We start from the raw sequence: 24,307 nt of genomic DNA on the forward strand, positions 1-24,307 counted from the left end.
CAGTTCAATTTGTATGTTTCTTTCGTCACCAGGTGACGCCATTCTCTTAGCATATTTTGAAAATAATCGCTTAATGATATAAAACTCTATACTAAACAACTTTTTTAATTTTATGAAAATTTACATTTGATATTTTAAACTGATTATAATGATATTAAAATTTAGTATATTATATATATATTAATTAAAGTTATAGTTTCTTGAAATGAAATAATGAATTTGTTGACATAAATTTGTTTTGATTAATATTATTATTTTAATTAGATATTTTTTGCTATAAAATAATATAAAATGTTTCATAGATTATGATTTTTTTCATCAGAAATTAATAATAGAAAATAATATTTTTATCTCTTAATTATCAGATTACATGTTTGAAATTACTTGTTTATAAAGGATAGTTTCTATTGCTATAACTATATCATAAATAATAAATCTAGTATAAATTATTAAGTTAAGCTTTATTTAATTAATTCTATGAAATATATTTAAACAAAAATAAATGTATATTTAACACAAAAAAATTTTTCAAAATAAATCTATTAAAAATTTATATATTTGAAAAAATAGTTTATAATTGACATGCAAAGTACTTTTATTACATTAACATGTCAGTGCATATTACGTTTGCCGCTCAAATTGGTTAGTTTACTTGTTCAAACATTTGTGAGCGTTCCTTTTTTCCTCAAATACAAATTAATGCAATTATTTTATAACAGTTATATTGGCATAAAAATGAGAGATACAATTCATGTAATTTTAATGTATGTTATCAAGACGAATTCATAGCTGAATGGTTTAAAATAAAAAACATACGTAAGAAAAGATTTTTAAATTGAAGTGTGGATGATATAAGTATATTATTATTTATAAAACGCCAAATCGTAAAAGAAGATGAACACACCACAATCAAATAAAAAAAAAGGTAGAAGTAGAATTGGTGTTAGTAATGATAGCACCAATCCTGCGAACACTGAAGCATTAAGTACACAAGAAACATCAAAATTTGTTTTGGTATGAAATATATTTTAATTAATGCTTAAAAATTAAAAAAAGATAATAAATTTTAAAGATAATAATATTTTAAATAAATTTCTAAATATATTTTAAAAATATATGTAAAATGTAAAACTTAATTGATATAAGAAAGCAATATATTTTTATTTATAAATAAAAAAAGATATTATTTGTATTTATATATTTAATTAATATATAAAGTTATTTTAATTATTATTGAATTATTTAATCTTTTGATAATATAATGAAATTATAAAGAAATTTAAAGTAGACAATTCAGAAAATAATTACTTTTTAATTTTTTATTTTTCAGTTAATTTTAACAATTGTTATTGCACATATAATTATCCTTTCAGAATTTTTTTTAAGATTCACTGTAAAAGAATTAAAGATTAAAAGGCAAATTTTAAAATAAATTATAATTATATTTAATCAAATAAAAAAATTTTTATTTTTATTTTATTTTAATATTTGAAAATTTTTGAAATGAATAATTTTATAATATTATTTATATTTATGCTTATATTTATATTTAAGGTAAATCCTATTGGTGAAGATGCAAATAAGATATTTAAAATTGGAATCACAGATTCAATACCTATTATTTCTTTGGAAAGAAATAGTTTTGATGAAAAAAATATTCAAAAAGGATATATTACATCATCAGATAAAGATAAAGAAGAGAAAAACATCCTTAACACTTTACCTGTAGCTATGGTAAAAGAAATAGATGAATATGAACAACAGTTAGGTGAAGCTGAAGCACTTCCAAATTCATATATTAGATTTATGGAACGTAGTGGTGAAGAACTTGATGGTATATAATCTTTTTATTTATAATTTTTTTTAAATATATTTAGATTTATTTACAAGTGATTTCAATTTATGTGAATTTGTTTCTTTTTTCAGGAGAAGTAGAATATGATTTAGATGAAGAAGATACTGCATGGCTATCAATAGTAAATGAAAGAAGATTAGCTTCAGGACTTAATCCACCTTTAGAACCTGATACATTTGAATTATTAATGGATAGATTAGAAAAAGAATCTTATTTTCAACAACAAAGTAATGGTGGTGGAGGAATAGCAGCTGATGAAGATGCAGTTTGCTGTATTTGCATGGATGGAGAGTGTCAAAACAGTAATGCTATACTATTTTGTGATATGTGCAATCTTGCTGTTCATCAGGATTGTTATGGTGTACCATATATTCCTGAAGGACAGTGGTTATGCAGGAGATGTTTGCAAAGTCCATCACGAGCTGTTGATTGTGTTTTATGCCCTAATAGAGGTGGTGCTTTTAAACAAACTGATCGCCCAGCTACATGGGCTCATGTTGTGTGTGCTTTGTGGATACCAGAAGTCAGATTTGCCAATACTGTATTTCTGGAACCTATTGATAGTATAGAAAGCATACCTGCTGCACGTTGGAGACTTACATGCTGTGTATGTAAACGTAGAGGATCAGGTGCTTGTATTCAATGTCACAAGAGTAATTGTTATGCTGCATTTCATGTAACATGTGCACAACAAGCCGGTTTATGTATGCGTATGAGAACAGTACAACCTACAAATGGAGAACCAATGTTAGTTCAAAAAACAGCTTATTGTGAAGCTCATACACCATCAGATTATCAACCTTCCACCAATCCTGCTGATGCAAGGCGAAGAGCAATTGCAAATAAAAAAAGCTCTTCTGCTCCTGTTATTTCTATTCCAACCATACCACCGGAACGTATTAAGGAAATTGCTAGGTAACAAACAAAAATTTTTTATAATAAATGTTAAAAAATGTAAAAACATTATTGATATTTTATAATACTAGCTTAGCTGAAGGGTTGCCTAAACGAAGTCAATTGATACAGCGTCTTATAGCATATTGGACTTTGAAACGACAATACAGAAATGGTGTACCACTTCTTAGAAGACTTCAGAGTTCACATCCACAATCTCGACCACCACCACTTGGAGAAAATTCTTCACCACCACCAGACAGTGAATTACGTGGAGAATTGTATCGTCAATTAAAATATTGGCAATGTTTGCGTCAAGATCTCGAACGAGCTCGATTACTTTGTGAATTAGTACGCAAACGAGAGAAATTAAAAAAAGAATTATTTAAAGTGTAAGATTTCGAATTAATTTCATGATAAAAAAATATAATTAATATAATTATTAAAAAAATATATAATAAATATTCAAATATTAAATTTATTTTACAGAAAAGAAAAATGTTTATGGTTCGAATTACGTCCACTAGAAAGTATTTTACGTTCATTGTTAGAAGCAATTAAAATGAAAGATATAAATGATGTATTTGGACAACCTGTGAATACTAAAGAAGTTCCAGATTATTTAGAAATTGTATCTCATCCTATGGATTTATCTACTATGCAGGTAACTAATTTTATTTTAAATTATTTAAAAAAAAATTAGTTAAATTATACATGTGATTTTTATTTTTTAGACAAAAATAGAAAGACAAGAATATGATACTATTGGAGCTTTTGAAGCAGATTTCAATTTGATGGTGAATAATTGTTTAGCTTATAATCGCAAAGACACTATGTTCTATCGAGCTGGAATAAAAATGAAGGAACAAGGTGGTGTTCTTATAGAACAAGCTCGTAAAGATTATCCTGAATTAGATCCTGGTGAAAATGAGCAAACAGTTTCCAAATCCAGAAAAAGGGATCGTAATAATAGAAGCCGCGGAGAAATTGAATTACAGTCTGGAGAAAAAGAAATAGGAGGAGGAGGTGTGAACAGAAGAACAGCAGTTCTTTTTACTCGCAAGGCAAGAGCAAGAGCCAGTAGAAGTAATCAAATGTTCACTTTGGAAGATGATAAAAAAAAACAAAGTGACAGTTTTAAGATTTACAGGCATGTATTATTTTTTTTATTATAGATAGTCGCATTTCAAATAAGAATTCAAATATGTATAATAATGTAAAATTAATTTCTATAGAAGTGGAACAATGGATAGTGATGTGGGAGAAGGTGAAAGTCAATCATCGAGTTGTAGCAGTTGTTCAACAAGTAGGTCCACTACTCCTGATTTAGAAGAAGAAAAACAGAGACAACAAGAAGCAAACGAAGCAAAAAAAGAACTGGAAAACAAGGAAATAATCGCTAGTAATGGTCTAGAAGCTCTCCAGCTTGTATGGGCTAAATGCCGTGGTTATCCCTGGTATCCAGCTCTTATAATAGATCCTAATACTCCTAGAGGCACTGTGCATAAAGGTGTACCAATACCAGCACCACCAGATGATGTATTGGCACTTGCTGTTAATTATAAAGAACCAGTATTTCTCGTTCTTTTCTTCGATACCAAAAGAACATGGTAAAAATATTTTTTATTTCTTCATAACTTAATTTTTTGTAGAATGATAATTTAATTTTTTTATATAAAATTATAAATAATTATTACAGGCAATGGCTACCAGGAGAAAAATTAGAAAAACTTGGAGTTTCCCAAGAATTGGATGAAGCAAAACTAATTGAGTCTCGAAAACCCGCGGATAGAAAAGCTGTTAAAAAAGCGTATCAAGAGGCACTCCATTATCGCAAACAAACTCATAATACATCGTTGAATACCGCATCAACTAGTTAATTAATTCTGGTCTAATTAACATTCGTAAAATCGTAATAATAAAATATTACTCGTAATTATAAGATAGTACTTTTTAAAAATTTGTAAGTATGTAAAAAGTATGTAATATTTTGAAATATGAAAATGTAACTTATAGATTTATCTTTGAGTCATATTTTTTTCATAATTTATATTTTTAAATAATGACTGAAATGAAATAAAAAGAATCATTGTGTATATAAAATTTCTGATATATATCTAAATATATTTTTATATTTTTTATAGTTTTTTGTCGACTTATACATATAGAGCAAAAAGAAGAAATTTATAAAAAAAATATATGCATTTCTGCTGTTAGCTTAGTGGATCAATTTTTCTTGCGGTTTCATATTTTTCTCCACATATTCATTTAATTCTTTAGCATATAAATCCAGTCTCTGAGTCATCTGGAATTAAGAAAAAAAAGAAAAATATTGAAAAAACATTTAATGATTCATAAAAATATATAATTTGAAATAAAAAAATTAAAAATATCTAATATTTCAACTTACTCTTAGACACCACAAATCTTTCATCTGACGACACAAATTTAAATCCAATTCACAAACAAGAAGACCATCTTTACATCGACTTAAACCGGGAGTTCTAGCTCCATCAGGAGCAGTGATGTAACTAGATCCATAAAAATGTCCGAAATCATGATGAGCAGGAGCTCCATCACCAGATGTGAATTCATTAGGGAATATTTCAGTTCCAACACGATTAATAGCACAGGTATAGTAGCTATTTGCTATTGCTGCACATCTTGCTTCAATGGACCACAGTGGTTCAGATGTATGGCTAGTAGTTGCTGATGGATTAAAGACAATCTAAACATAAAAAATTTATATTTTTTTATGTAGAAAAATTTTGATTAATTTATAAAAATTAAAAATTTGATGAATTTTACCTCAGCACCATTCAATCCATACATCATCCAATTTTGGGGATGATGTCGACCATAACAAATATTAATTGCTATACGTCCAAAACATGTATCAAAAACAGAATGACCTGTATTTCCTTCCATATAATAAGTAGATTCATTAAAGTCTCCTACACGAGGAATATGATTTTTTCTACTCTTTCCAAGCACATTTCCATCATTACCAATCACTACAGAAGTATTCCATAAAGTTTCACTATTCATACTATCTCTCTCAAGAATTGGGCATACAATAACCATTCCATGTCGTTGAGCAAGCTCACACATGAGTATTATGGTTGGTCCATTTTCAGCATCTTCAGCTAATTCGCACCAGGGATATTTCTCTCTGGTACAGAAAACAAATGGCATAGCTACGGCATAAATAAATATTTTTTTATTATAAATAATTAAAATAAATAAAAGAATAAAAAAAATTTTCAAAAATTTAAACTTAATTATTTTTAAATTGTTAATTTTATAAAAATTTAAATAAATTATGAGAAAAATGAAAATTATTAAAAGAAGATTCTTATCTAATCTTTTTGAACTAATTTAAGACTTGAATTACACAATATATGCAAAATTATCATCAAATAGATATAAAATCAAATCAAATAGATATTAAAGAAGCACATGATAAATATTCATTCAGAACATAAAATTAAATTTTTAATTTCATTTATATTTAATATAAACTTATAAATATATTTTTTTATTATTATAATTTTTTTTATCTTATAAATTTTGAAACATACCCCAAGCTTCTTGAAGACAAAGTATATTAACACCACAAGTTGCGGCGTAATTGACATATTTTTGAATTTTTTGATGCAAAGCATTCCTTTGTTTCTGCAAAGGTTCTGTAGTTGGTAAAACTATAGAATGTTGAATTAAGCCAACACGAACAAGACGCGGAGGACGTAATTGCTCTGTGACGCTACCACCCATAATATATCCTTGAACATCGAGATCTTGACTTCCATTCCATTGCGGAAGATTTAAAGATCTATAATAAAAACATTTTATGATAGTTAAAATAGCTTTATATATGTACGTATATAATTGTAATAATGATATTAATTATAAATTATATAAATATTAATATAATTAATATAATAATTAATAATTTAATACAATTATGATTAAAAGAAATTAATCGCATATATAATTTTTCTTACATAAAAATTATTACATATTAATATAATAATTTTCAAGTTCAAAAACATTTTTATTTAAACATTTTTGTTTTTAATTTCTGAAATTAATAATAAAATTTAATGTTTTTTGTGAAAAATTATTTAACATCTAATGTATAACTGTAAAAACATTAATTTTATTCGATATAAATATTCGATTTTTTTAACAAAAATTTTCAATTAAATTAAATTAGTGATTAAAATCAATATTTTTCGGTGCATGATACATTCAGCATATACATTCTTTATTCGTATATGTAAAGTTTAAAAATATTTCGCGCCAAATAATTTCACAATATATTAAACAAGTATGATTAAGAACATTGAAGTATTTAAATTAAAATTAAATTCAGAATATAAAGAATATAAAGAATATAAAGAAAAAAGAATATAAAGAATTGATTATTTATATTTTTCAATTCTAGATATAATTATTAAAAATAAATTTAAATAAATAAATAATAAATCTTACTGTAATTCGCGGCCATATAAAAGTCGTTTTACTTCAGCTAGCTCCTTTTCTGGAAGATTTTTCTCCAAAATATCTTCAAGTGTTTGATCAAACATTAAGTTATCCATTTTATTATAAAAAACTTTTTCGATACTACTTAAGGTTATATATTATACAATTCCAATTCTGATGACGTTCCGTCACGGACTCCGAAGAATTGTGAGACAACACGGATTTTATGTAATATATATCGATGATATGTATAAACATATATCAGTGCAACAAGAGTTAATCTTTATCAATAAATTCTTTTTAATCAGCATAATTAATTATCATGGAATGACTGCCATAAATTCTTTTAAAATATATCTGTCATACCTGTTTATAAGAAAGAGATGAAAAATTTGGATGTACAATGTAATCAACAGTTAATTAATCATTTTCATTATATATAGATACGTGTTTATTTTTTACTTTATGATATCTACTTTAAAATGAAAAGAAAATGAAAATTTGATATTTGTAATGTGTCATTTTTTTAATATTTCTAGAAATATTTTTCTTCATTTCACGTATAAAATCTACGATATTTATATACAGATAAATAGTAAAAAATAGTAAAAAATATAATCCATAGATCTCTCATTTCTTAATTTAAAAGTTCTATTAAATAAATATTTTTATCATAAAAGATTTTTTATAAAAAATTTAAAAAAATATATATTTTATTAATATTTTATATATCTCTAAATATAATTTTAAAATAAGATATATTTAAAATATGTAATGATTGCTTTATTAATAATTATTTTAAAATATAATTTTAAAATAAAATAATTTAAAAAACTTGAAATATGTATTAAATATGCTTTATTTGGTTGTTATGAAAAAATATAATTTTAAAATAAAATATTTTTTATATTTTATATTTATAAAATATAATATTTAATTAATTAAATTTATATTTAAAATATAAGATAACTACTTTGTTACTAGAAAAATTTTATAACTTTCGTTTTGAACGACTCTCATATCTATAAAATAACAAGCAAAAAACATTTAAATAAATCGTAAAAATTTTCCATTAAAATTAACGAAATATTTTTTTAAGTAATCTTATATATTAAATGTTATTATTGAGGGATAATATTTACATGACAAAAAATATTGATAGAGTGCAATCAGGTTATCTGAATATTTGAATCGTATTTATTACAACTACATTCACAATTTTCATGAAAAAATATATTTTATATTGAAATATTATATATAAATAAATATATCATTTCTTTTTTAATTTAAAAATATTTTCTTATTAATATTTTCCTATTATTATTATTAAATTAATTATATTAATTAAAATTATATTTAATTTTTATTTCTTTCCAAATATTAAATTTCAATTTCTAATATAAATTATCAGTAAGTATATTAATACAAAAAAATATAATTTAAATATATAAAATGTATATAAAAATATAATTAAAATAATATGATATAAATGTATTCGTTATAAAAAATACTTAATAACAAAATATTTTTCCTTTTCAAATTTAAATGTAATCATCAATTGCTTTAGAATATATTATTATTGATAATTATTGATATTATTAATAACGATGGTATCGATAATTATTGAAAATATCACAGGTACGAAATTTTATTAATAAATCATACACAATAAATTTAACAAGTGTAAGAAAATATAAAAAATAAAAAAAAGTTCTTATTGTATTAAAATATAAATTATTTATCCATTATCATAATAATTTATTATTAACATTATATAATTTACGAATGATTGGTATAGTAAATATTTTATTTTCTATTTTTAGGTTAAAATAATCTACGTTTACGTTGTATGTACAAACAAGAGAATAATTTGAAAAAATAAAAACGAAAGAGTAAATTTGAAAAAAAATAATTTAAATAATTGCAAAAATGGCATTAAATAGAGAACGGCGTACAAATGCAGGAAATAAAATGGCAAAGTTATTAAATGAAGAAGAAGAGGATGATTTTTACAAAACAACTTATGGAGGTTTTGATGAAGTGGAACAAGATCATGACTATATGTTAATATCATTTTATCTATTAATTTTTTAAAAGTTTGTTTAATTTTTAATTTATTATTTAATTTTTTTTTAAATTTAGGGAGGAAGATGAAGCAGAAGATGAAGTAGATTCAGACTTTAGTATAGATGAAAATGATGAACCCATTTCTGATACCGAACAAGAGGGACCAAAAAAAAAACGTAGATTAGTTACAAAAGCTTACAAAGAACCTAAAGTTCAATCCCAATTACCATCTAAAGAGAAAAAAGTTAGGCAACCAAGACAAAGAATTTTTAATGAAAGTACAGGTGAACATTTATAAAATAAATATTATCAAACATAAATTTTATTTTATTAAATCATGTAGACAGAAATTAAAATATAATTTTTTATAGAAAGAAAATCTATCCGTCGTTCTACTGCTGCTAAATCAGCTGCAACACAAAAAAGATTAAGTGAAAGAAATGAGCATCAAAAAAGGAGAACAAGAGTTATAAGACATGATACATGGAAACCTACTCAAGAAGAATTATTGAAAGAAGCATTGCAAACTGAACAGATTAATATGAAATCATTAGGTGAATTGCTTAATTTTCATTAAAAAATTTACAATAGAATTTCCATATTTGCAAAAAATTGATTTCAAATAATAAAGAAATTTATTACATATATATATATATATATATATAATATACATATCTATAATAATATTTTATTTTTGCTTAATTTAATAAAATTCTTAATTTTATATTAGTTTATTATTATCTATTATAAGTAGTTATTATAAATATATTTATTATATTTTATTATAAGTATCAGAAGTATCAAATTCACATTTATGAAAATTTAGCATAGATAGATTAAATATTTGAATGCAAATTTTATAAATATACAATTAACAAATCAGATAAAGGAATTCGCGAATATGATTTTATTGGTTCTTTTTTTTAATTCTTTTTTATAATTTACAGAAAAATATCAGAAATTAGAAAATGAAAAGAAAAATACTAGAACTATAAGAAAAGCCCAAACAGGACCTATGATTAGATATCAATCATTAGCAATGCCTATTATGATACTTTCTGAGGTAAATTACAATAAAGAGGAAGATAAAATGAATATAGAAAAAGATGAAAAAAATACAAATTTTGAAAATAAACGTCCAGATGAAACAATAGAAAAGTAAAGTATAACTTTTCTGTTATTTCAAATAAAAATATAATAAAACTTAATTTTTTGTTTATTTCAGTAGTACAAATATAAAATCAGAAAGTGGCACAAAGGATATTACTAAGAAAGAATCTTCTCAAAGTTCTAACAAAAGCAAATATTATTATGAACAAACAAAAGGATATTATGAAAGAACTTTCATTACATTTGAAAATGAACAATTATTTTCAGAAGCATTTAAAAAATCTTCAATACAGAAATCATCAATAAAACCCTTATGTGCAATTACAAGGTGAGATATTAGGAACCTATTTAATATATTTTTATAATAGATAAAATATTGATAAATTTATATATATAAAAAAAAAAATAGGTTTCCAGCAAAATATTTAGATCCTATGACTCACTTACCATATAAAAATGTGCAAACATTTCGATTATTACGTGAAGCATATTATCAACAATTGGAAGCTCGAACAGATATTAATGATACATCACAAAGCCCAGATTTATTACGATGGCTTGAATGGAGACAAAAGAATCATGGTGGTCTAGCTCAAAGGAATACAGTACGTCTTGAACCAGCATCTGCAAGTATGCTCACGTAATTTTTTTTAATAATAAAATCAAATAATATATTTATTTTTATTGTAATTCGATATTTTTAATATTTTCAAATTCAAATTTAATTTAAAAATATAAAAATATAAAATTTTTTAATGATAAAATAGATTTAATAATTAGAAGTAGAGTTTTAATAATAAAAAATATATTTTAAAAAAGGAAACTTTGTAAATAATGATATAATTTATTATTACGTATATTGAATATTGAATTATTGTGAGTTGAAATTCTTTATATAATCTTAAAATTATAATAATATTATAATGTATCTATTTATATAAAGTTAAAATATATATATTTTTAATTATCGAAATAAAAATTCTACAATACACGTATATATGTTCAAAGCAAAAGTGATTTTATTAATAAAATTATAAAGTACAAAGCATTGGATTAATAAAATGTCGCCGATTCGGTGACTTTACTTCATACATGTGTATATTGTGTGTGTGCACACGCGCGCACGTGTGTATATATACATATATTAAATCAACGGAGAATAAACTGATCTCGATAATATTTTTAAAAATTCATTGTTCTAAATATCCCATTTGTACAAATTCAGTATTCGTAGAGGATATTTAAAAGTCTCTTTAAAGATAATATCTAATGATCTAATGATAGAAGATAAAAAACCAAAAGATTTAAATATATTTCTTTCATCATCTTAATTATATATCGCACGCACTCTACTGATACAAAAGTATAACTTTTATTATTTTGCTTCAAAAAGAATTCGCATCTTGAAAACTGATTATTGAATTGAAAAATATATCGAAAGTGAAATGACATTTCTTGCATTCATCATGTATATAATTTTTAAATTTATTTTTTTTTCTATTAATTGCTCATTGTATTATTTTCAAAAATAAAAATTATTATTCGTTAAAATATTTTAAATAAAATTCGTTTTTATTGAAATATTTGTGAATAAAATAATGGTGATTGCTTTTTTGCTTATATTATAATTTATAAATAAATTTTAATAAAAAAAATAATTATATATATTATTAATTACAAATAGCACTCTTAAAAAAACAAATTTTAGTATATTTCATAAATTTTTTAGTGATTGAATGATATTGAATTCTTTTAATTAAAAACAAAATATTATTATTATTATTATTCTTTCTCATAAAACAATTAGAAAGTTACCATTTAAAATAATACCATATCAGTATGAGATTAATCCACCGATTGATATTGCACGAATCATCTAAGCCTCGCATAAATACAACGAGGTGTAGACATTTCAATATTTCAACATTTTACTCACTCTCCATTTATTTATCAAGATACAACGAGAACTTGTAACGATAACAGATTACATTGCGACTACACACATTGAAGCAATAATTATTAGACGTCTAGAAAGTACGATATGATCTGGCAAATAATGTACTTTCATGTCTTATCACATTTATGCGCTAAAATATTTTGACATTTTTCTTATTCAGAATAAAAATAAAATACTTTTGAAAATGCTTTTTTCTTTAAATGACAAGCTCTTTATCGTATTTTAATATTAAAACTACAGTGCAAATTCAAAAGCAGAGAGTGAGCAATAATAAAAGTATTTTAAATCCGATTCATTTTCTTTTTTGTTTTCTTTATTAAGCTTCTATTTTATTTTCTTTTTTTTTTATGTGTTTCTTTTATGTCGTGCATTTGTATACTTAATCGCAAGATTTCAAGTATTATAATGTAAACTATCTTTGAAACATTTGGCCAATTTTTGCAAAATGTCATCGGTCGTAAGGATGAAAAAAACTTATACAGATATTTTATTTTTAAATTTTCAAATTTGAATTGAAATATCTTCTATGTAAATTATTTTTTTAAAATATAATTAATGTTTTCCACTTTTGTATCTAATTTTTGTTACGAAATTAGAGCTTTTTGAGTACAATTTTAGATAGTGAATTTATTCATACAATTTTTATAGAATTAATTATAAATATTAAACTATATTTTGTAATAAACTTTATTTTTACTTTCAATATCTATTATCCATTCTTTTTATCCTTACAATTTGTGTAATATGTATTTCTTCAAGATGTGACCAAACATTTCAAATATTTTGTGTAACGATTATAAACCGTCCGTTTCTACGTCTCAAGTAGAATAACATATGTATTACAAAGAAGCAGTAATACAACATTGATTTATCATAACGTATCAGAGATAAAGATAGTAGAGAGGAAGATAGAGACAGGATAAATTTCAGAGATAGAATTAGTGCGTACGTATAACTCTTTATCCTTTGTAAATATCGATGACGTACTTAGACTGTATGATTGTGGTTTTTTATTCAAATATATCGGACTATTGTGTATGTATTGGACTACATGTCTCTAGATTTTCTCCAATCCTCAAAATTTGTTTCCTAAATAATCCGAAGGAACTTGAGGAGTTTTTATCAACTTCATCATTGTATTTTCAACGGGAACATGAATAATAACAAAAATTAGCTTATCCCATAATTAAAGAGATAAAGTTAATGATAATGGTGGCGATGGTGGCATTGATAGTAATAACAATAATAATGATAATAATGATAATGATGATGATGATGATGATGATGATGATGATAATAATAATAATAATAATAATAATAATAATAATAATAATAATAATAATAATAATAATAATGGTGGTGGTGGTGGTAGTAGTGGTGGTGGTGGTGATGATGGTGGTGGTAGTGATGCTGATGATGATGATGATGATGCTGATGCTAATGCTGATGTTGATGCTGCTGCTGCTGCTGCTGCTGTTGCTGATGATGATGATGATGATGATGATGATGATGATGATATTAGTAGCAGTAGTAGTATTACTAGTAATAGTATTAGTTATAGTTATAGTAGTATGTTTCGATTGAATCCAAGCTGACTGTTGAGAATAAAGATGTAAAGATGTTTTTTTTTTAAGTACTACTATTATTATTCGTTTCCAACGACAATTTCAAGCAATAATTAGAGAACAGTCTATTCTGTATTTAGAACGCCGGATTATTTGGGAAACCTTTAATTATGTATACTTATATTTGTAAATAGTCTTGATTCTTGTACTGTTTGCACCTGTTACGTTTACCGGCGACCATTTTTCTTTTTGCTTCTGTCTCTTTGTATGTCCTTCTGTAAACATAAATGTATGCAATCGCAGTTATTAATTGCAATTACATTAAAGATTAATATAATTTTATATCGTATATCTAAATGATTTTCATATTAAAAATTAAAAAAGTTAAAAAGTCTTTAATAATTTGAAGTTTTGTTATCAGATCGTTATTTTTCTTATCATTAGACTTATTAATGTTTTTCAATAATAAAATAAAAATATAAAATAAATTTTCACGCTTAAAATTCTTATAAATTGTATTTGTTTTATTTAAATTTACTTAAATTTAATATAATTATTGAAATAATAATTATTAAATAAATATCTATAAATTTTTAATATAATAGTTAATATAATAGTAGTCAATAATTGATATTGAATTCATTTATCTTCAAGAAATGTTAATGGACAATTTTAAAAATTATATATGAAATTAACAATTCAATATTATTTATTATTAATATATTTAATTTCTATATTTCAAAATCAAATTTTGAATTAAACAGAAATAAGTAAAATTTCATAAGGAATGAGTAAAATATTAGATAGAATATAAATAAACATTCTATAATTTTATTTATTATAAAAAATATTATTTTATTAATTTATAATATTAAAAAATATTGAACATATATATTGATTATATATTGAAGATAAATGATTTTAAAAATTAATATTAATTTATAAGAATTCAAAATACCTCAATACTATAATAAATAAAAAAATATTTATTTATTTAAATATTACACACATATTCAATATGTGCAATAAAATATTTAAAAAATAATACAGATGAAAATGATCAGATTGTTATATTAAATAAAATTAAATATAAAACAAACTATCAAAACTTACAATTAAACATATTATTCAGCATTCTTCTGGTATTGATGATTATCTTTAATTAATTAAAAAATTAATTAATATAAAAAATGATTTATGATTTATTTTCATAAATATAGAAAAATAAATTAAATTATAATTAAAATCTATTGCCATTCAGAATATAATATTTTAGTTTTTGCTACAAAATGTAAAGTTTAGTTAAATATAATATATTGAAATATATTCAATTTATATATATTTTTAATTAGTAATTCTTTACAACAAAATGAATTTATGATGAAAAACATTATTCTTATGTATAAATAATAAATGTTTTTAAATTCTTTGAATATTCTTTCATTTTTAAATGTTTAATTACATAATAATAAAATTAGATAATTAGTAACAATTATTATGGAAGAAAAAATACATAATAAAATGTCTTTAATAATATTTAATTTTGACGTATGTTAAAATTAACTCAATTTACAAATTAACTTAATATTTATAATTAACTAATCATAGTTTTCTTATATTAAAACTATGCTATCGTACAAAGAATTATCCCAGAAACTCTCTTATCTTTTTTTCTTTTTACTGGACCATAGACTAAATTTTTTCTCTTAGAAAGTTGGTATTATTTGAGTGTACTCCCGTGATATTGTTACTGTATTGCGTGTACACACATTTTAAGCAACAAGATGAGTCACTGGCAGCACTGCTTACGCATTCCTTCTGAATTCATTGTCGGTTTCACGTCAATGGGTTCTACATTCTGTGGCCGGATTGTATCACCTTCAGGTGGATCACGTATCTGTTTCTGCGATACGATTCTGTAGATTTCTGTAATGGTCAGTTTCATTTCTTATTTTTGAAAGTATGAAAAGTATGAAAATATATAGTATATAATGTATTAAATATTATATATGTGTAAGATCTTAAAATCATGTATCCAATACATTGATTAGAAAGTAATTGAATCATGTTGATACGTAATCATGTCATAATTAAGTTTATCTATATATATGTGTGTATGCGCGCATATATAATTAAATCGAGATTATCTATAAAAATTACTAAATTAAATAAAATTTACACAAAAAATAATTACATAATACATAATACATTATGTCTACTATAATCATGTATTTATAATACTCTAAAAAATTTGCTATTTTAAAACTTTTTTATCTAAATATATATTCTAGAGATTTTTTATCTAAATAATAATAATTTTAATAATTAAAATAATTAACAATTTCTATTTTAGTTTAATTCAACTTCAATAATAAATATTTAATATTTATTATTTAAACAAGAATATCTTTACCTGTTAATATATTTTGAAATGCTGTTTCAACATTTGTAGAATCTAAAGCAGAAGTTTCAATGAAAGAGAGGCCATTTTTCTCTGCAAATGCTTTTGCCTCATCAGTTGGAACTGCACGTAGATGCCTTAAATCAGACTTATTTCCCACCAACATAATAACAATGTTTTGATCAGCATGATCCCGTAATTCTCGTAACCATCTTTCAACATTTTCATATGTCAAATGTTTTGCTATATCATATACCAATAGAGCTCCAACTGCACCACGATAATACCTGAATATGTAAATAAAAATAAATTTATTTTATAAAATGAATTATTGCCAATAAGAAATACAAATGTGTTAAAATATTATTTTATTTAAATATTTAATTATTATACTCTAATAAATATAAGAATGTATTGTCATTTTTTTCATTAGATAATTTTTAACTTACGCAGATGTAATAGCACGATAACGTTCTTGTCCTGCTGTGTCCCAAATTTGAGCTTTTATAGTTTTTCCATCTACTTGTATACTGCGCGTAGCAAATTCAACTCCTATGGTTGATTTTGATTCTAAATTGAATTCATTTCTTGTAAATCTTGATAAAAGATTACTTTTTCCTACACCAGAATCACCAATAAGAACAACTGAAATAACAAAGATACTTTTTTAAATAAATTAAAATGTCAAAATAAAAAATTATAAAAAGCATAAGAAATAATAAAAAGATTCGAAAGATTGGAAATATTTTCATTTTTTAAATTAAAACTTTATTAATTTATTTATACAATTATAATAAGTTTATTTTAAATATAAAAATAATAAATAATAATAGATATAAAAAATTTGATAAAAATTTAAATAATTAAATAATATCATATAATACATTTAATTTCCAGATATTAATTTTTCTCTTTAAATCATTACAATGTATATATAAATATTAATAAAATGTCATGAAAAAAATAATCGAAGAGCATAAAATAAAAATAGGTAGACTACTGTGTACACATTACACAATATATTATTTTATATTATAGGAACATAAAAATATAATCAAATATTTGATAAATAAATTACAAAAATTATTGAAAATTGAATTGTCACGAAAATATACATAAAAATTTTTCTGATAATGTCATAGAATATAAATAAGTTTAAATAATTAATTCATATAATTAATTATAATTTCAATTATTTTAAATATGTTGCCTGATAAATAATTAATAAAAATCATTTTACAAATTTTCATATGAAAAGAACATATCTGATGTTATCATTTAAGTCTGATATTCTATCCTATCTCTGTTAATTTGATTTTATAAGTCAAACATAATTTGATATTAATTCGAATTTTGTTATATTATTGAATGATAACAATTGTTGATTTTTAACTAATATGCACTACTTAAACATATAAAATTATATCTACCTTTTATATGTATGTATATATATATATATATATATATATATATATATATATATATATATATATATACACAAACATGACAAGAATATGCAAATGTATATTATATATATAGTCTTTAGAAGTATGTGAATATGCATATGTATATTTGAAGAAAAATTTTCGTTAAAATTTTATGAATAACGAAGTAATATTAATGAATTAAATCAAAATTTACCTTTAAATAAATAATCGTATTCATCATCCCGAGTGCCCATCTCGTCTGGAGCTATAAACCCCTTTAGTAGACTGACGGACGGTATCTAGATATTGAAATACACCACTACAACTTATAGTTATTTACAAAAAGAAATCTTAAAAGCCTCAAAATAAATTCAGTACACTGTTGCTTTATTCACAACAAATTCGTAGATATGTACGATAAAAATTCGGAACGAAACAAGCACGATGATATAATTATTTTCGTTCTTTCAATTTAACTGTACAATATGGCCTCCTTTCTACGCCCCTCCAAACCGATAAATTACACATGCGCAATGTATTTACTTTATACGCATGCGCAAATTAATCATAAATTAAATTTATCATAGATTAGAATTATAATAGAAAATATTAGTTTTTCTTAGAAAAAAAAATCCCGATTCTTTTTAATTAATTTAATATGGATATATATATTTTAAAATTAAATCATAAATTTAAACGATATAATGATTTATAAATTAAAAAAATCAAAAATAAATTTTTGTTTATAATTCTTGTGTAATAAAATCAAATAGAAATGTAATATATACAAATTTATTTTAAATAATTAAAACATAATTAAGTTAAAAATAATCCGTTATTCAGAAAAAAATATGAGTTTGACTAATTATTTCTGTTAGATCTAATGCATAAAAATAACTATTAATCGAAAATTAATTATTATTTTATATTAATAAATTAGATCACATAATTTATGATAATATACGAATCAGTAATAAATAAAATGTATTTTTTTTATCTTTATGTTGTTTCGAGTGCCATCTTTACATCTCTGCATAGTATCTCTGTATACATATACAATCTTTTTATACATCGTCACATGTTCTTATATCTTCTAAACGTAGAATCGTCCAATACCTAAACGATTGAATATGTAGTATAATGATATTTTTCAATTAATTGCAGGCCGGTTTACAAGTGCACAATACGGTGCTTATACATTTATAATTGTTTTTACATAAAATATAACAATTTTATAATATAATCGAATGCTGTAAGTTTCTAATGTAAGTTAAAACCACGTGCTAATATAAAGAAAGAAGTTAAGTTATTGAATTATTAATCATTTCAATTATATTATTATTATTAATTTTAATTTTATAAATGTTTTAATTAGATTAGGATTATATTAATAATTAATATAATTAATATAGTATAATGATTCTCAATTTTTCAGATTGTTCACATTTTGACGATAGACAAATCTTAAATTATAAATCTTAAATTAATAAACTAATTATAATTATTTTATCATGTTAATAAATATGTATGTTCTTGTTTTGTTAACTCTAAAATAACCACATTTATAAAGAAATGTTACTAAACATGGAAGGAAAAGTTCCTCAATGCTGTGTCAACAGATTGCTAAGTAAAAATTGGGAATGAATAAGTTAAGTACTATACCTCCAAACTTGGATCTGGATGATCCAAGATTTAGGATCAAACCTTATCAACAAATCATTGCTTCTTGCACTGGTGCTTTTATTACTTCAGTTTTTGGTAAACTTTATCATCATATCATACATTGTATTTTCATAAATAAATAATTATGAAAAATTTTCTATATTATAAATCTGTTACGTAGTTACTCCTTTGGATGTGGTAAAAATTAGGCTCCAAGCACAACAGAAAGCAATGCTTTCTAATAAATGTTTTCTTTATTGTAATGGTTTAATGGACCATTTATGTCCTTGTTTAAATGGAAAAGGTCCAATATGGGCTAAAGGAAATGGAAAATTTAATGGTACAATGGTAAGTTAAATATACTTTTTAAATTAAAATTAAATTATATGTAATAATTAAGTCTAATAATTAAATATTTGAAATAATTTATTCATAGGATGCTCTTATGAAAATTAGTAAGAATGAAGGTATTCTTTCACTATGGAGTGGTTTAAGTCCTACTCTAGTTTTAGCAGTACCTGCAACTATAGTATATTTTGTTTCATACGAACAATTAAGATTATATTTTAAGGTAAATAAAATTCTTTTCAATTTTGCACATTGTAGTATTTTTAAAATTTTGTAAAACTATTTACATCTGTAGGATAAATATAATAGAAAAAATAGAAAAGCTAGTACAATTACAATGAAACAGCCATTTTGGATTCCTATGATGGCTGGAGCTATAGCACGTATTTGGGCTGCAACCTTAGTAAGCCCATTAGAATTAATTAGAACAAAGATGCAATCTCAAAGGTTAAGTTATGCAGGTAATAATATTTTATATTATTTTTAATTAATTTAAATATAATTTATTCTTTTTTATCTTAGAAATTCTTCAAGCATTGAAAACTGTTGTAAAATATAGCGGTGTCTCTGGTTTATGGATGGGATTATCTAGTACTCTTTTACGTGATGTACCCTTTAGTGCAATTTATTGGTTACATTATGAAACTATAAAGCAAAAATTTCACGAGTCACAACAAACTTTTACTTTTAATTTTACAGCAGGAGCTATAGCAGGATCTGTAAGTATTTTTTATTTTTAATTTTAATTTTAATTGTAAAAGAAAAATGAAAGTAATATATTATAATTATAACATATTATAGATAGCTGCATTTTTAACAATCCCATTTGATGTAGTAAAGACACATAAACAAATAGAAATGGGTGAGAAAGAAATTTATTCAGGTATTTTCAGGTTTATTTTTATATATTTTCTATTATTCTATTTAGAATAGTAATACGTTCATTAAAAAATGGATTATAGATAATCCAGGACGTAGTAGTGGAACATGGACCATAATACGAAAAATTTATAAACAAAATGGAGTAAAAGGACTATTTACAGGACTAATTCCACGTGTAATTAAAGTAGCTCCAGCTTGTGCAATTATGATTGCAACATTTGAACATGGAAAACGATTTTTTCAAGTATATAATGCTAATCAAATTCTTCAACGTGAAAGTGATATACAACTTCTAAAACACAAACGAAAAAACGTAGAATAAAGTATAATACTATAAAATATTATATTAAATAAAACAAATAAAAACTTTACCAAATAAAATTTTATTTTATTATAATTTTATATAGAATTTTCTATAAAATTCAAGTTTGTATACTTTCTAAAATAATTTTGTTTTTTTAAAGAGAAAGAAATAAACAACATAAGTTAAATTTCATGTTATCGATTATCGATATATGATATTACTATATACTATTACTAACCTCTCATCCAGATAACCACTAACATAGCAGCCAATAATGGCAACTTTACAATAGAGAAAATCACTAACAAGAAATAAGTCAAGCGAGAGTCTATAGTAGTCAATATTTAAAATTATTAATAAGAAGATTTTTGTTTTTAATTTTTTAAAAAAATGCAATGATAAAAAATTATATAAATTTTAATATAGAATATTGAGAAAAGTTAAAATAGAAAATCTTTTTTGGAAATATATAATAGAAAATGTATTTATTAGTTACTGCAGACGAAAAACAGTTCGGCTAAATTCGGTTGGTCGATAATCGGAGTCGGTGAGAGTCGAAGTGTTGAAAGTAGCGAATAATAGGTCATCGCACGGAAGTCGATTCGTTTCGTTCAGTCCAGATAGGTTGTTCGTACGTCGAGCGTTTCGTACAGTAGTCACTCATCAATTCAACATTCCAACAGGCCGGGTCTTCTTACCGCCTCTTTAAACATATTCTGGTAAGTGTGATTACTTATTAATAAAGAAGCATATAAAATAAAAGAAATTCATTAAATCTTTTAACTATTGTTATTTAAAATCAAATTTTTACTTGAAACATTATTGAAAAGACATTTATAAATTCTTAAGTAATCATAAAGAAGAAAAAATTTGTTATATCAATCGAAGGTAGAACATGAGAAGCCATTTTGTAATCTATTGTCAGCCATTCGCTGTTCTGTAGTTTTCGTTCTTTGTAATAACAGACATCGAAGATATTCAGATCGCATCACAAGTTAATTTTGACCCTGTATCCTTAGAATCTCCTATAACGGTTCCATCAGAAACGTTACGTAATCATACATTGCGTACGCCCGACTCGTGGTTAGTAATTCGCTGTTGTTCATAGGGTTAACACGCATCTTTCTTTGAAATTTATAATTTTTGCATTTAGAGACATTGTCTTGTTTCAGATACTCATTTGAGTGATCATACAATTTCAAACGTCATCATGTATGCTTGTACTAGATTTATTGTACCTGTCGCCAAATCGACCGTAAGTAATTTTCTCTTCGTTTCGAATATTTTCAAATTTTTACATTATTATATAATCTTTGAGTAATTTGTCTTATTTTCAGTTGGTCTCTGGAACTAAGAATTATATTCGACCATTGAGCAGTGCTGTGGTAAGTCACAGCCAGTCTATACAGCAGAATCAGATTCAGAACTCATTCAGTGTAAGTAACATTTAATATTTTTCGCATTGCATAATCTCACCCCATTACGAGGTTACATAAGCAAGTTTATTTTCATAATTCAAAGATTTTTTTAGTAAGAAACAAATAATTTTTTTAAATAAATATATCAATTTGTAATAAACATATATGGTCTTATATTTCCTTTTGAATTGACTTTAACTAATCATTTTATAGTTCAGGATAGTCATGAAAAATATTAATTTGAATTGAAAAAAAATTTGATTTAAATGAAATAGTAGAAATAAATAATTTAAAATATAAGATGAATATAAAATTCTAAAATAATTGTCTGTATAAAATTTAATTTTTTATGTCAAAACATTAAAATAAAAGTAATAAAGATTATATAAGTTATATTATTTGATGAAGTAATTTGTAATACTGTATTTAATATATAACTGAAATTATTAAATTTGGTAATTTTTTATTAAATTTTTTTTTAAATTTAAATGTTTTTTATTTCATAAGATTTTTAAATATAAAAAATTTTTTCTTTAATATTACTAATTTTTTTTCTAATTATTTGAATAATTTTTATATAGTCTCCATTGGGACAATCTCCAATTATACGTAATTTCCAAACATCTACAATTAGTCGTGATATTGACTCTGCTGCAAAATTCATTGGTGCTGGTGCTGCCACTGTAGGTGTTGCTGGATCAGGTATGTATATAATTTTTATTTTTGATAATTATGAAAATTATAATATTTTGATTCCTATTCCTATATTCATTTTCCTTGTTAAAAAAAATATATAAAATTTATATTCCAGGGATTGATATGATAAATATTTAATTTTTGGATCCCTAATAATTGGATATACCCAAAACCTATCCCTAAAACTGCAAGTTTTCAATTATGCTATCCTTGGCTTTGCATTATCAGAAGCGATGGACCTTTTTTATTTGATGATAGCATTCTTTATATTTGTCTTCTGATCCTAATTCTTCTAAAAAGAATCATCCTATAGTAGTAAAGTTATATGATAAATTACATAAATTTAAATCAACTTTTTTTTTAATTATAATAAATAAGATTATACATGTTATGATTTCAGGAGCTGGAATTGGTTCAGTATTTGGTTCTTTAATCGTGGGCTATGCCAGGAATCCCTCTCTTAAGCAACAGCTGTTTTCATATGCCATTTTGGGCTTTGCCTTGTCTGAAGCCATGGGTCTCTTCTGCCTTATGATGGCTTTCTTACTTTTGTTCGCGTTCTAAATTACCAAAATCGCATAAAAACACAATATTACTAGTTTTAGTGCATCACTGTCAAAGCGGCGTCCTTTGATTCCTGCAAAGGAAACAGTGGTAGTTGCCTTTGGTGCACGAGATGCCATGAAATCATTAGAAATGCTCGAGTATCCGGTTCGATGGGGTATGCGACGGTACGACAATGAACTGAAAAATTGGCGGCTGTACACGTAATTTAGATCATCGATCGAACCGTCCTTAACCCCTTCGGGGCCTTTCGAACTAATTTATAATTATTTCATGGTCTACTTTATATCATGTAGTGTAAAAACTCATATTATGATAATATTGTCAATGTAATGAGGAACGAATAAGAACATTAACGAAAGTTTATTAAAGAAATTGAATAAAAAAAAATATGATAGCGTTGCCTGTAAAATCCATATACATGTATGTTCATCACTTTTAATGTTATCAAATATTAAGAAACAGTAATATACATCGAACATTTTTTGTTAGTGTGGAACGGTTCATCATTGTTGTGCCATCGCGTGCGCGCATTATTAAGGTAACTGGACGAAGAAAATTGTACAGTGATATCGAATAAACACTTGTCGTGAAATTATTATTGAATTTATAAGTAATTGTTTTTGAGCAACCTTTCCTTTGTTATAATTATTGCTTTTTTTTTAGATAGAA

The 24,307-nt window shown here is 23.8% G+C and overlaps 6 protein-coding genes across 11 annotated transcripts; 4 read left to right on the forward strand and 2 right to left on the reverse strand.

Annotated features, from left to right (window-relative positions):
• The first annotated feature begins 5 nt into the window (after positions 1-5).
• On the forward strand, positions 6-4,852 carry LOC108003747 (bromodomain-containing protein homolog). Its single transcript, XM_062077988.1, has 9 exons — positions 6-642; positions 720-1,014; positions 1,555-1,834; positions 1,927-2,770; positions 2,842-3,141; positions 3,239-3,413; positions 3,484-3,899; positions 3,985-4,359; positions 4,449-4,852. The coding sequence occupies exons 2-9, from the start codon at positions 895-897 to the stop codon at positions 4,627-4,629; spliced, it is 2,691 nt and encodes an 896-aa protein (XP_061933972.1). The 5' UTR covers positions 6-642; positions 720-894; the 3' UTR covers positions 4,630-4,852.
• On the reverse strand, positions 4,853-7,606 carry LOC108003748 (beta-ureidopropionase). The gene is made up of 5 exons (XM_017066227.3): positions 7,244-7,606; positions 6,331-6,581; positions 5,558-5,946; positions 5,160-5,477; positions 4,853-5,054 (listed from the first exon to the last, which is right to left on the reverse strand). The coding sequence occupies exons 1-5, from the start codon at positions 7,348-7,350 to the stop codon at positions 4,968-4,970; spliced, it is 1,152 nt and encodes a 383-aa protein (XP_016921716.1). The 5' UTR covers positions 7,351-7,606; the 3' UTR covers positions 4,853-4,967.
• On the forward strand, positions 7,600-11,456 carry LOC108003444 (vacuolar protein sorting-associated protein 72 homolog). Of its 4 annotated transcripts, none has more exons than XM_017065693.3 (7): positions 7,600-8,872; positions 9,058-9,297; positions 9,377-9,585; positions 9,673-9,855; positions 10,249-10,459; positions 10,527-10,739; positions 10,821-11,456. In XM_017065693.3, exons 2-7 carry the CDS (start codon positions 9,164-9,166, stop codon positions 11,053-11,055), a joined length of 1,185 nt encoding a protein of 394 aa, XP_016921182.1. In that variant the 5' UTR covers positions 7,600-8,872; positions 9,058-9,163; the 3' UTR covers positions 11,056-11,456. The 4 variants fall into 4 exon arrangements, with proteins under 4 accessions (XP_016921182.1, XP_016921185.1, XP_016921184.1 ...); XM_017065696.3 differs by having other exon boundaries at positions 10,530-10,739; XM_017065695.3 differs by having other exon boundaries at positions 8,211-8,644.
• On the reverse strand, positions 11,409-18,284 carry LOC108003447 (ras-related protein Rab-11A). 3 transcript variants are annotated; one of them, XR_001767062.3, is made up of 6 exons: positions 17,976-18,284; positions 16,784-16,979; positions 16,347-16,621; positions 15,703-15,859; positions 15,047-15,089; positions 11,409-14,208 (listed from the first exon to the last, which is right to left on the reverse strand). XR_001767062.3 is itself a non-coding variant. In XM_017065698.3 (5 exons), the coding sequence occupies exons 1-4, from the start codon at positions 18,013-18,015 to the stop codon at positions 15,723-15,725; spliced, it is 648 nt and encodes a 215-aa protein (XP_016921187.1). In that variant the 5' UTR covers positions 18,016-18,284; the 3' UTR covers positions 11,409-14,208; positions 15,703-15,722. The 3 variants fall into 3 exon arrangements, 2 of the variants coding, with proteins under 2 accessions (XP_016921187.1, XP_061934007.1); XM_017065698.3 differs by lacking the exon at positions 15,047-15,089; XM_062078023.1 differs by lacking the exon at positions 11,409-14,208 and having other exon boundaries at positions 15,046-15,089.
• A 1,092-nt stretch (positions 18,285-19,376) lies between these two features.
• On the forward strand, positions 19,377-24,241 carry LOC108002870 (probable mitochondrial glutathione transporter SLC25A40). The gene is made up of 8 exons (XM_028669206.2): positions 19,377-19,519; positions 19,605-19,771; positions 19,860-19,994; positions 20,067-20,232; positions 20,294-20,490; positions 20,573-20,654; positions 20,734-21,676; positions 22,130-24,241. The coding sequence occupies exons 1-7, from the start codon at positions 19,402-19,404 to the stop codon at positions 20,973-20,975; spliced, it is 1,107 nt and encodes a 368-aa protein (XP_028525007.1). The 5' UTR covers positions 19,377-19,401; the 3' UTR covers positions 20,976-21,676; positions 22,130-24,241.
• On the forward strand, positions 21,617-24,241 carry LOC108003450 (ATP synthase lipid-binding protein, mitochondrial). Its single transcript, XM_017065704.2, has 5 exons — positions 21,617-21,676; positions 22,130-22,212; positions 22,295-22,393; positions 22,957-23,077; positions 23,472-24,241. The coding sequence occupies exons 2-5, from the start codon at positions 22,168-22,170 to the stop codon at positions 23,633-23,635; spliced, it is 429 nt and encodes a 142-aa protein (XP_016921193.1). The 5' UTR covers positions 21,617-21,676; positions 22,130-22,167; the 3' UTR covers positions 23,636-24,241.
• Positions 24,242-24,307: the final 66 nt, after the last annotated feature.

Source organism: Apis cerana, linkage group LG8, assembly GCF_029169275.1.
Source record: "Apis cerana isolate GH-2021 linkage group LG8, AcerK_1.0, whole genome shotgun sequence".
NCBI lineage: Eukaryota > Metazoa > Arthropoda > Insecta > Hymenoptera > Apidae > Apis > Apis cerana.